Raw genomic sequence first — 11,777 nt, 5'->3', positions numbered from 1 at the left:
TTATTATATATTTAGATGGACCAACCTATTTTTCTAAGAATTTTAAGAATCATTCTAGTGATGACACATGACTATCCCAAATGTTGTAATGCTTCTTTTTAATATATAAGAAATATATATTTATTTTAGGTTTTCATTAGAATCTTTGAGTATTTTCTTGGGACTGAGTTTGGGTTTGCTAAGTTTGTTTTTTGGGTTTTTGATTTTTTGTTTTGAGTTTTGTTGGTATTCACTCACTTTGACTTTGTTTAGTTAAAATCCAAAATACCATAGAATAGAACTCATCTGGGTATCTATTTCATATGTACAACTACAAAATAAGCTTTCTAAAAATGAACCGTTCAAAGCTATGCCACAGGGAAATCAACTTTTACCAAGTTATACAAATACAATACGCAATTGTACCAAACAAAAAAACCAGTTTTATCTATTTTTTCAAATATGATATGAACTTGTATATATAAGTAGTCTTAGTTATAATTAAATGAAATATATTTTCACCTAGTTCTACAAGACGAAACCAATTTATCCAATTCTACATATGCGACAATGTCAAAGCAAGATTTTTTAAACACACAAACAAAGTTCAAAACAACATATTTTAGAACACAAACAAAGGAATTTAAATTTGTGTCTCTTAACGAGCTGAAACCAACTACTCAAGCATCATCTTACCATCCTTTTTTTTCCATGCACCGTGCACCACATAGGGCCCTCTTGGTCACGCATGTCTCCATTCTCATCTCGGGTCAATATCAGTGGTGCAACCATGTTGTTAACTCGCGGGTTGGCATCGATCGGTGCTTTTCATAGAGTGTCGTCGGTGATTGCCTGTGAATAGTGTCAATCGGCGGAGTAGTAGTGTCATTTTTGAAGATTTATACTAATTTTTTAAAAAATATTTTGTTTCATTTTATATATGTATATTTTTATATATGTATGTATTTTTTAAAAAAAAAATTCTAATGAATAGCTAGTTTAAAGTTTTTATAAAACAAATTATAATAGTGTTTCTGATTTAAATTAATATATAAAATGCATATATATTTTTATTTATAATATTTTTATTTTTATTTTTAGATTTTAAATTTATAATACTTTAGAAAAATAATTTTATATTTTTTATCCACCCGCAACCGCTCGCAACCGCAAATGCTAACTGAAACCAGTTTTTTATTTTAAGAAGTTTGGAGCGGTTTAAAGCGATTTGTAACGGTTTATATGATTATTTTGAAATACTGTCGACCGTTACCAACCATAAAAACTGCGTTTACGGCTGGTAGCGAAAAAACAATCAGACCCTTAATGTATTGTTTTTAATCATGGAAAGATAATAACCAATTGATTTCAAAAATAAAATTAATTCAAAAATGTGTGCTTCATAAGTAAATTGAAAGATACTGATAATAATAGATTATTAACTCATGATGCATGAGTAAAAATGTATCTTGACTTCTCTTTTGGCTAGTTAACTTGTGATAGATTGTATATTTGATGTATTGTTTTTAATTAATGGAAAGATAATAACCGATTGCTTTCAAAATAAAATTAATTCAAAAAATGTGTGCTTCTTAAGTAAATTGCAAGATACGGATAATTAATATTTTATTTATTTCGATATTTTTTCGATAAAATCTATTTGAATTAAAATTTTGAATATTAAATATGAAAAATTGAAAAATCATACTAGGTGAACTGGTACATGAAACACTTAAAATGTTGACTGTTTTATTGATTTGTTTATTTATATGTTCAGTGGTTATTTTGAATATTTTATATGAAAATTTAAAATGAATACTAGGTGAAATGGTCCATGAATCCAAAAGAGAACACTTAAAATGTTGAGTGTTTTGCTAATCACAAATGTATGAAAAGTTCCGTCTAAAAAGTGTTTTGAAGAATAATTTAGGATCTAAAAAGGAGGAATTAATATATGTTAGCATTTAAAGAAAAACACAGAATAAAAGATACACGAAACAAGTCTATATGAGATGAATGGTACACTCTTGGTAATGAATGAAAGATAAAATAAAATAAAATATGTGTCTTAAAATGAGAAAATCTCGTCTAAAGAGTTTCTACTTAGGGTCTGATTGGTTACGGCTGTAGCTTTAGATATTAGGCTGTAGAATCTAAGCTGTAGGTTTCTGTGTTGTAGCTTTAATTTTTTTGCTGTAGGATCTAAGCTGTAGGTTTTGTGTTATAGATTTAAATTTTTTAATGTATAATTTAAGTTGTAGATTTTTTAATATAATTATAAAAATTTGATGAATTAAAATTCTGTTATATGTAAATGATTAAATTAATTAAAATTAATGGAAAATTATTATTGTATAATTATTAAAGAATTTTTGTGAAAATATATAATTCATATATGATATATACTTATTAAATATGAAATTTATAATTATATTTATATTTATATGCTATATGTAATCTTTACATAACAATTATAATATTTTAGTCATTTATATACATATACTGTAAATATATTTAGTAGATAGCAAAATATTTGTCAAAAGAAAAAAGAAATAATTCTCAAAGCACTTAAACTAGTGCTCTAGAAATATTGCTGTGCAAAGACGTATATTGGAGAGAGTCAGAGAGTTTATTATGGCTGTAGGTTTTAAAAACTAAATGACAGCTTGATAGCTTTAGTTTTAGTGCTGTGGAAAGAAATAAGGCTGTGCACAGCATCCACAGCTCTCTCCAATCATCCTCTTAGTCTTTGGTTCAAGTATTTGTGTTTATCTCTTTGAATCTATTTCCTCATTGCCTTATATATAACGGCCTAAATGGGAAATGAATCTTGTAGATTATATCAAATCTTTTCAAAAAATCTCGACATTAATTTACCCCTATCCCGCAAACCTTATAAATACAAACACATAAGACTGCTAAAGGATAAAAAAGAACTCATCATCACTTCAAATAAAAAGACGATGGCCTCTATATTCTTTTCAGTTCTCTTGACTCTATCATTGCTCTCTTCCCCCTTTTTCTCAAACGCAAACACTCATACAAAACTTGGCTTCACCGTGGATCTAATCCACCGCGATTCTCCTAAATCGCCTTTCTACAATCCGACAGAAACCTCCGCTCAGCGTCTAAGAAACGCGGTTCACCGATCCGTAAACCGTGTTGTCCACTTCAACGGCAAAGATGCATCAGTTAACTCACCTCAAACTGAGATTACCTCAGAGAGTGGTACTTATCTCATGAATATATCGCTGGGGACTCCTCCGTTCCCGATCATGGCAATCGCTGACACGGGAAGCGATCTCATATGGACTCAGTGCAAGCCATGCGATAACTGTTACGCTCAGGATGCTCCTCTCTTTGACCCTAAAGCGTCTTCTACATTCAAAGACGTTTCTTGCTCCTCAAAACCATGTACTTCCCTTGAGAGCCAAGCCACATGTTCGACAGAAAACACTTGCTCTTACACTCTGTCTTACGGGGATAAGTCTTTCACAAAGGGTGATGTTGCCGCCGACACCTTGACGCTTGGCTCGACTGATAACCGCCCCGTTCAGCTCAACAACATCGTCATTGGATGTGGTCACAATAACGCTGGAACATTTAACAAGAAGGGCTCCGGAATCGTTGGACTTGGTGGCGGTTCGGTTTCGCTCATCTCGCAACTCGGAGATTCAATCGATGGCAAATTCTCCTACTGCTTGGTCCCTCTATCTTCAAATGATACAACTAGCAAGATCAACTTCGGAACCAACGCAGTTGTGTCGGGAAATGGAGCTGTCTCAACTCCACTGATCACAAAATCGCAAGCGACCTTCTATTACCTAACCCTAGAATCCGTTAGCGTGGGCACCAAGAATATCAAATTCCCAGCAGCATCAGATTCTGATGGAAGCAGCGGAAAGGGGAACATCATCATCGATTCTGGCACAACTCTGACCATGGTACCAACCGAATTTTACTCCGAGCTCGAAGATGCTGTTGCGTCCTCAATCAATGCCGAGAGAGTAAACGATCCACAAAACGTGTTGAGTCTGTGTTACAGCACAACCGCTAAGCTGACAGTCCCTGTTATTACTATGCATTTCGATGGAGCAGATGTGACGTTAGACTCCTCCAATGCCTTTGTACAACTCTCTGACGATTTGATTTGCTTCGCCTTCAGTGGGAACGACGATTTGGCCATCTACGGGAATTTATCACAGATGAACTTCCTTATTGGTTACGACACCGTTTCTAAAACGGTCTCATTTAAGCCTGCTGATTGTTCAAAGATGTAGCTGGTTGTTTCTATTGTTCAAATTATATCCTATTTCTTATTATAATAATAATGGCTGGATTCATTTTAGGCCAACATTCGTTCTTTTAAATTTCCCATTTCATAATTATGATCATGTAGAATCCTTCATTTGTTTTATCATTTGACATAATATTTTAGGTGGGATCTCTTCTTAATTGGGTATCCCTTCTTTATTATTACAGAAACATTTTACCTTAAAAGAGTAACATATTTACAGTCATACCACCCACCACCCTTATGTGGCAGTCTTAAAATCCTTTTCTGGTTCAATACAAAATTCTCTTTTCCCTGCTAGACTATTTACAAAATATGTCATTCATAGAAGATCCACGTTTAATCTATTAGTTATATTTATTTTGTGATCAACTATTCTTGCGGACTTATTCAGCATTTCTCCACGTCAATATCTTGGTGGTCTTCTGTCTCTCTGTACACCAAAAACCACATGTATATGCCTTTCAAATACACAATCACAATCATAATTCAGTGAGGATTTATTTTTTGATTTTTATTTCGATTAGTGGTGAAATATATGATACATAATTACAGTCACCAAATTTTCATATTTTTTTCTTAATTCCGCTTGAATTTAATATTGAACTAATTATATAATCTAGCTCTAATATTTTTTTAAAATCTTCCCGATCATTCTATGTGATTTGAAATTTTTTTTTGGAAAATATTCTCAAAGGTTAGAGATATTAGAGATGTTCTCGTAATCATCTCAAATAAAATCCCACCAAGTAATACACACACACAGACACCTTATTTTGTTACACTCTATAATGTTTTCTTATTATTTTGCATGAGAATTTTTTTATGTTAATCGGCCCAATATAAATATAGGCCCATTAAGTAGTTTTCTCACCAGTCGACGTGTGGACTTGATCAACCTCATATGGCCGCTGCTAATATGACGGTGATCTCATCCTCATCGGCGTTATTATCCAGACGACTGAGATTGACCCACACGCGAACGGTCACGATCTGCTCCAACCCATCAAAACCAATGGCGAAGAACGGAGAAGCCTCGAAGCGAGTCGTCGTATGCGGCGGAGGCGTCATCGGCGTCTGCACGGCGTATTTCCTCGCCAAGAAAGGAATCTCCGTCACCCTCGTCGAAAAATCCGCCGTGGCGTGCGCCGCCTCCGGTAAAGCCGGAGGATTTCTCGCTTTCGACTGGTGCGACGGAAGTCCGGTCGGGTCCTTAGCACGCGCGAGCTTCGACCTCCATCGATCCCTCGCGGAGGAGCTAAACGGCGTCGAATCGTATGGATACAGACCTCTAACGACTCTCAGCGTAACCGTAACGGAATCAAAGCCTGTGTCGGGAGGTTTGGGTTTACCGGATTGGGTCAACGGCCCGGTTAAAAGCCCATCTACGATCGGCACGACGGAGACGACGGCGCAGGTGCATCCACAGCTCTTCACGAGGAAGCTGCTGTCGACGGCGGCGGAGAAGTACGGTGTCGAGGTTGTGATCGGGAAGTTCGAAGAGGTGAGGGTGGGGCAAGGGCGAGTTGACTCGGTCGTGCTCGAAGGTGGGCGAGTTATCGAGGCTGACGCGGTGGTTCTCGCGATGGGACCGTGGTCTGGTAAGTTGGAGATGTTGTCTTCGGTGTTTAGGGTGTACGGTACGAAAGCTCATAGCATAGTTCTTGAACCGAAAGAGCCGAACGCTGTAACACCTCATGCTCTTTTCTTAACTTATCATCCTTCCAACGGTGGTCGAGCTTTGGACCCTGAAGTGTACCCTCGTCCCACAGGTAGAGTTCGGTTCTTTTGTCTGGATTTGAAGATCAGATGACAAGTGAATGGTTTGTTTTGACAGGTGAAGTGTACATATGTGGAATGTCGTCACAAGAAGAAGTACCTGATGATCCAGATCAGGTGACTAGCAATCCTGAATCCATAGAGGTTCTCAAAAGAGTAGCTAAAACAGTTTCGAGCTATCTAAATGAAGAAAACGCTCAAGTGAAGGCAGAGCAAGCTTGTTTCTTGCCCACCACTGAAGATGGAGTCCCTGTTATCGGAGAGATTCCAGGTATCAACGGTTGTTATGTAGCCACAGGACATAGTTGCTGGGGGATCCTGAATGGTCCAGCCACTGGCTTTGCATTAGCTGAGCTGATTGTAGACGGTGTGGCCACTAGTGTTGATCTTCGCCGGTTTTGTCCTTCCCGGTTTAGCAAACCAAGATAAATTGAAGGGTTTAGTAAACTTTTTATGCTTAATACCTCGTGTGTAAACGTTTAATATTTAATCCAAAAGGCTTTAGAAAGAGTGAAAATACAGCTCGATACGGTATTTCACTGGGTTGCCTGTCGTAACATTCAAGCTAAAATATCATATACTAATTAACTGGATTAGTTAAATGTTTTAAAATATTATAGAATTAATTGGATTAGTGAAATAGTTTAAAGTTTAATCAAAAAGGAAGAAAAGAGAGAATCATGTTTCCAACAATTGGATTAACTGAATGAACATAAAGCTTTATAGAATTTCAGTTTGTGATGGGCTTCACTACACATTACTATTTGCTTACCCGTTAAGGGTCATTACCAATCTAATTAGGGTCCGATTGGGGTTAAGGCTTTAAAAGCTTCGTGCGATTAGAAAGTCTCTAAAGCCACTTTTTTTCAATATCTCTAAAATATTATTTGAGAAATCAGTTTATTATGTGTCGATCTCAGTTTATTATGTGTCGATCTCACGTTAACACTCACAATAATTGATTACACTAATATTTTTAATGAATTGAAAATATTACATTAAATACTATTATTGATTTTTATTAGTTTCATTTTCAAAATTTTTCATATAACGTATATATTAAAAAAGAAACATTTATAAACTTTGAAAAGCAAATTTAAAAACGAAAATATATGTATATAAAATATGATTTCATTAAAAAGGAAAATTTACAAGATAGTAATATTCTATTTTTAAAAATATTTTAAATAACATAAAATATACTTTCGAACTAATAAAATACTTCCTGTTTTTTGTCAATAAAATACTTCCTTTATATCTATTGTTTCATAGATAAAAAATCTATATATTTTTATATAATGTAATTTCATAAAAAAAATTCACAATAATCTTGATATTATGAAAAAAATATTATTTATTTTAAAACATAATTTTACACAATACAAAATATATATTTTCAAAGTAATAGAAATATTTTTTATACATCTATCTAATTTCTTAGATAATTACATAAAATAATTAAGTAACATAAACTGATATATGTTTAATTGACTAAAATAGTTTATAATTACTTTTATTTATTTATCATATATTTTGTTGATTATAATATCTTTCAATTATAGAAAAAATATATATATATTATATTTTACTGATATAATATAACTTATAAAATACATTCACAATTTTTTTACTGCTTATTTTTAAGAGATATTAAAAATATTATTTTAACAATAATGACACATAAAATTCTCACCCTTGCTTGCCAAGGACATAATGACACAGACTTACGTTTCCACTCAAGTAATCCTTACATTTTTGAAATACCTTTAATAATTGATTTTGAACTCCTAAGTTAGAATATCTTATATAAACTGAAATTGAACTTTGAAATCCGAAAGAACAACTTTGACTTGTAAACAAGCAAAACCAACTGAAAACTTAAGAAAATAGAAAGAGTAACGCCCGAAATACCACACCAACTCGTACAACAATATTACTCATCTACCTCACACATGCAAAGATAAAGAGAAAGATGATATAGGCTGGGTAACTTAAGTTACCAAGGAGAATGCATTCATGGTGTCACAACACAGGAACACCCTACAACTATCACAAGCCTCTACTAATCTAATCACAAAAAAAAATATGTCAAAGATACACAAAACAAAAATTTATTCAATTTATTCAGTGAAAATGGTGGGGTTACATTTTAGTTACAATTTAGTTAAAATTTTGGTCTTGTATTACTTGTTAAGTGGCGGCTGTTACATTATCCCACATATGTTCTTGCTCGTGTACTAAAACTCTAAAAGGTTGATATTATCGATGTACAAATCAGATGGATGTTGGTAGAAATTTTTTTTCTACAACCTTAACAATTTTCATTGTGCTTTATACGGTCAAACAAGATATCCGTAATACGACTTCAATCCGATTATTATTAAAAAATCCATATGAACTTTCTAAGCGTTTGAATCTATATTGACCATATCAGAAATTAGTCCACCGTTAATTCGTTTGAGGACATATTAACCATTTGGTTAAAGTAATTTTATGAAAGTAACATAAACAGTACAAGAAAATAAGTTATACCTTAAGATTTTGCTGGGTCTATCTATCTTGTCGGAAAAAAAAATCTTCATAAATCCTTCAGGATGATTATCCGTCGGAAATTTTTGTCATTAACATAACTTTTTGTAAAGATTCCGTCAAAACATTTCTAGACAAATAATATTCCTCGTAAAAATGTTTGTTGAGAATTATTCCCAACAAATTTTCAAACGTTTGTTGATATTTAAATGACTATAATTGTATTTAAATTCAATGGTTTATTAGGTTAATTAACAAATAGATTTTTACCAATTTAATTAATTATTTAATTGAATTATTTTAACTAAAATAATAAAAGAAGAATTATTAGTCACCCGCCTTATTTGGATGTCGACTGGTCCATGTAATGCCGAAGATTTCCAACTTAGCTATCTACTTCTTGATCTCGCATATCCAATTATGTAACTTGAAATTCTTCTGACAGCCTTTGGTAAGTTGAGGAACTTCACTGTTATCACCTTCAAATATAACATTGCGGTATCCTTTGGACCATGCGTGGTGTACTGTCATTAAGAGAGCTTGTAGTTCAGCGTCTAAAGAAGATGTACAAATCGAGCCCCGGCAGGCCTTTAGCAGCTTTAGAATATGTTCCATTATGATCTCTAAAGATCCAAGCAGCTTCTGATTCAGTATTCATTCCCATAAAACGACAATCATAGTTACACTTGATGTAGTTCATGTGGACGCTTCCATTTTGACATTTGAGTTAAGTTGGCTCTGGCTTTTGCTTGTTATTTAGGCGAAGCAACTGTTATCCATTCATTTGAGTTAAATTACCAGCAACCCATATCTCTCACATAGTCACATAGTCTTTACACTGACTTTATTGATATTTTCATTTTCAAGTGACATAATAAATTTTCATTTTGTAAATCTAATTGAGTCAATAGAAAATGGACAAGTGTGGAAATAGTCTCTACAGAACATTTCAAAATCTCTTTGCAAGTTTGCAGAGAAATTGTGATATTTTCTACAATCTTTCTCCAGACTGTCTTGATAGATCATCACAAAAAAAAAAAAAAAAAAAAAAGATAAGATGCTCTTAGATTTTCTACTATCTCAAACATACCTATAAATGAACTTTTTATTATTTGATTAATTAGTTTGATTGTTTAAAAGAAAGAAAAGAAAATATCTGTTACCATTTAATTTGATTACAAATAAAAATGAAAAGATGGAAATGAACATTGGAAAGAATGCTAGAAAACAGATATTACTTCTGAAGTAACAATTGGCGATTCAATTATTGATAAAGAAGACAAAACACACAACATAACTCATGGAAACTATTTAAAGCAGCCATGTCGAATACATAATTAAAGAGAAAATCAAACAATTAAAAGAGAACATAGAGTGGGAATTTGGAGAGATGAACAGAAGATTAAGTTGTGGAATCAAGGGTGAGGATAGTGCTGAGGTTCATGGGATGCATGTACTCGGGAGAACCGTTGAGGATTTGTTGAGCAATGATTCTACTAGCTTTCTCTGATGGATGAAAAGGATCCCAAAAGGCGAAGAGATCTCTGTTTGGGCAGAGATTTGATAACGCTGTGCATAGTCCTATCCCATTATACGGTCCTTGTCCACAACACGCCACCTTCGACGTTACGAATCCTGCATTAAATACCAAACCAAAACCGAACTTAATTATACATCACTAAAAATACACTTAACAAAATTTATGAAATTAAAAGAGTGGATCCCACACAAGTTACAACAACAAATCTTATCACTACTGGCTAAGCAATCAGCATTTGAATTTACAGATTGCCAACGAAATATAAAATACAAACGTTCTTTGAGAAATATTCAGTTGTGTTAAAATTATGATTTATTTTAACAACAATTATAATGTAAGATATTTTTGGAAAAATTATAATAAATGATATTAACTAAAATTATTTTTTTACAAAAAAACTAAAATTTATTTTCTGTTTTAATTAATTTTAAAATTCAATACCTAGAAAAATAAACTTAACGAAAACTTTTCCCCTATTTTATATATACAAAAATATATGTTCTTGTTCGATATATGTTTCCAAAACCTTTTTTTAATGTTTCCAAAACCAAAAAACGATAAAACAGTACCAACACATCTAAATCTCACCCTTAAACCGATTTTTAAACGTCAAATAATAACCTGCTTTCTAAAATGTTATTAAGGACAAATTAAATTAGTCAAAAAACGACATATACCATATGCTTGTGGGTCGCTGATAAAGTCCATGTGCATTTGTTGAGTATTAGCGGCAATGAAGGCCGAAGATCCAACTTCATTGTTGAGGTCGTTGATCATCTGAACAAGCTGTGGGTTGAATAGCGATGCGGCTCGTTGTAGTTCCGTAGAACACTCGCCACTGCGGCTACGTTGAGCCAGCTCGGCCGGGACGCAACCCATGGGCCCTGTCCCAGTCACCAGGACACGTCGAGCACCCAAATCGTACATTTTCTATAAAAAAAAATATTATGAATTTGTATATTAAACGCAATGCAGTTTCAAACTTCATTTGATTTTTTTTCAAGAATTAGAATTGGTGAGAAATTTAATGGATGATTTAGGCCTCTATGTAAATAAACAAACCCGTAAGACTTTGCGATATTCAGAAACGACATAGACAACGTAGTCGGGGAGAGAGAATTGACGAGATCTTGCGGAGAAAGGGACCAAGTAGTAGTTGTTGACGAAATCGTTGCCTCCTAGTGTTATTAGAACCAGTGCTCCGTTAACGAGCCGCTCCATCTCTTCTTCTCCGACCAATCCACTCACCCTTACTTTGTACTGCTCGAAGTACTCCAACTGCTTCGTGATCCGAATTATGTTCAGCTGCGAGAAAATACCAAAACACCCCTCATTATCAAAAACTACCTTAGCTTACCTGATTGAATACATTAACGACTTAACGGACTCTTGTAAAACTATAACTTACAAACTGGATACCGGTGTCGTTAAGGATTCCAATACCAGCGGAAGCAAAGTTGGCGCCAATCAGGAGCTTGTCTTTCTTGAGCATAGGACTCAGGTAAGGCAATGGAGAAGCTTGACCCAAATGCTCACCTATAAAGATCATCATATTATTACTATTTTATTTGTGGTAATATTTGAATTGTTAAGGCTAAGAAAGCCTTTTACAAAAAAAAAAGGCTAAGAAAGCTTACTGATGAGATCTGGAATGTT

At 33.8% G+C, this 11,777-nt stretch overlaps 3 protein-coding genes across 3 annotated transcripts; 2 read left to right on the top strand and 1 right to left on the bottom strand.

Moving 5' to 3' along the window:
• Positions 1–2,921: 2,921 nt before the first annotated feature.
• LOC130506429 (aspartic proteinase CDR1-like) lies at positions 2,922–4,337 on the top strand. Its single transcript, XM_057001071.1, has one exon. The coding sequence runs from the start codon at positions 2,943–2,945 to the stop codon at positions 4,257–4,259; it is 1,317 nt and encodes a 438-aa protein (XP_056857051.1). The 5' UTR covers positions 2,922–2,942; the 3' UTR covers positions 4,260–4,337.
• Positions 4,338–5,143: 806 nt separating this feature from the next.
• LOC108819243 (putative oxidoreductase TDA3) lies at positions 5,144–6,569 on the top strand. Its single transcript, XM_018592244.2, has 2 exons — positions 5,144–6,045; positions 6,111–6,569. The coding sequence occupies exons 1-2, from the start codon at positions 5,178–5,180 to the stop codon at positions 6,479–6,481; spliced, it is 1,239 nt and encodes a 412-aa protein (XP_018447746.1). The 5' UTR covers positions 5,144–5,177; the 3' UTR covers positions 6,482–6,569.
• Positions 6,570–9,719: 3,150 nt separating this feature from the next.
• Positions 9,720–11,774, bottom strand: LOC130506430 (GDSL esterase/lipase At5g33370; the record flags this gene model as incomplete). The annotated part of the gene is made up of 5 exons (XM_057001072.1): positions 9,720–10,216; positions 10,799–11,051; positions 11,184–11,426; positions 11,530–11,657; positions 11,759–11,774. Coding segments are annotated over 5 exons (873 nt in total), but the record flags the coding sequence as incomplete, so codon positions are not given.
• Positions 11,775–11,777: the final 3 nt, after the last annotated feature.

Source organism: Raphanus sativus, unplaced genomic scaffold (genome assembly GCF_000801105.2).
Source record: "Raphanus sativus cultivar WK10039 unplaced genomic scaffold, ASM80110v3 Scaffold3233, whole genome shotgun sequence".
NCBI lineage: Eukaryota > Viridiplantae > Streptophyta > Magnoliopsida > Brassicales > Brassicaceae > Raphanus > Raphanus sativus.
The sequence above is the reverse complement of the archived record's forward strand: the minus strand, read 5'-3'. Positions and strand labels throughout refer to the sequence as shown.

Excerpts from the sequence above, each read along its gene's own strand:
- LOC108819243 (XM_018592244.2), top strand. The coding sequence starts at position 5,178 with ATGGCCGCTGCTAATATGACGGTGATCTCATCCTCATCGGCGTTATTA. Across the intron at positions 6,046-6,110 it reads AGTGTACCCTCGTCCCACAG|GTGAAGTGTACATATGTGGA; the intron begins GTAGAGTTCGGT and ends TTGTTTTGACAG.
- LOC130506429 (XM_057001071.1), top strand. The coding sequence starts at position 2,943 with ATGGCCTCTATATTCTTTTCAGTTCTCTTGACTCTATCATTGCTCTCT.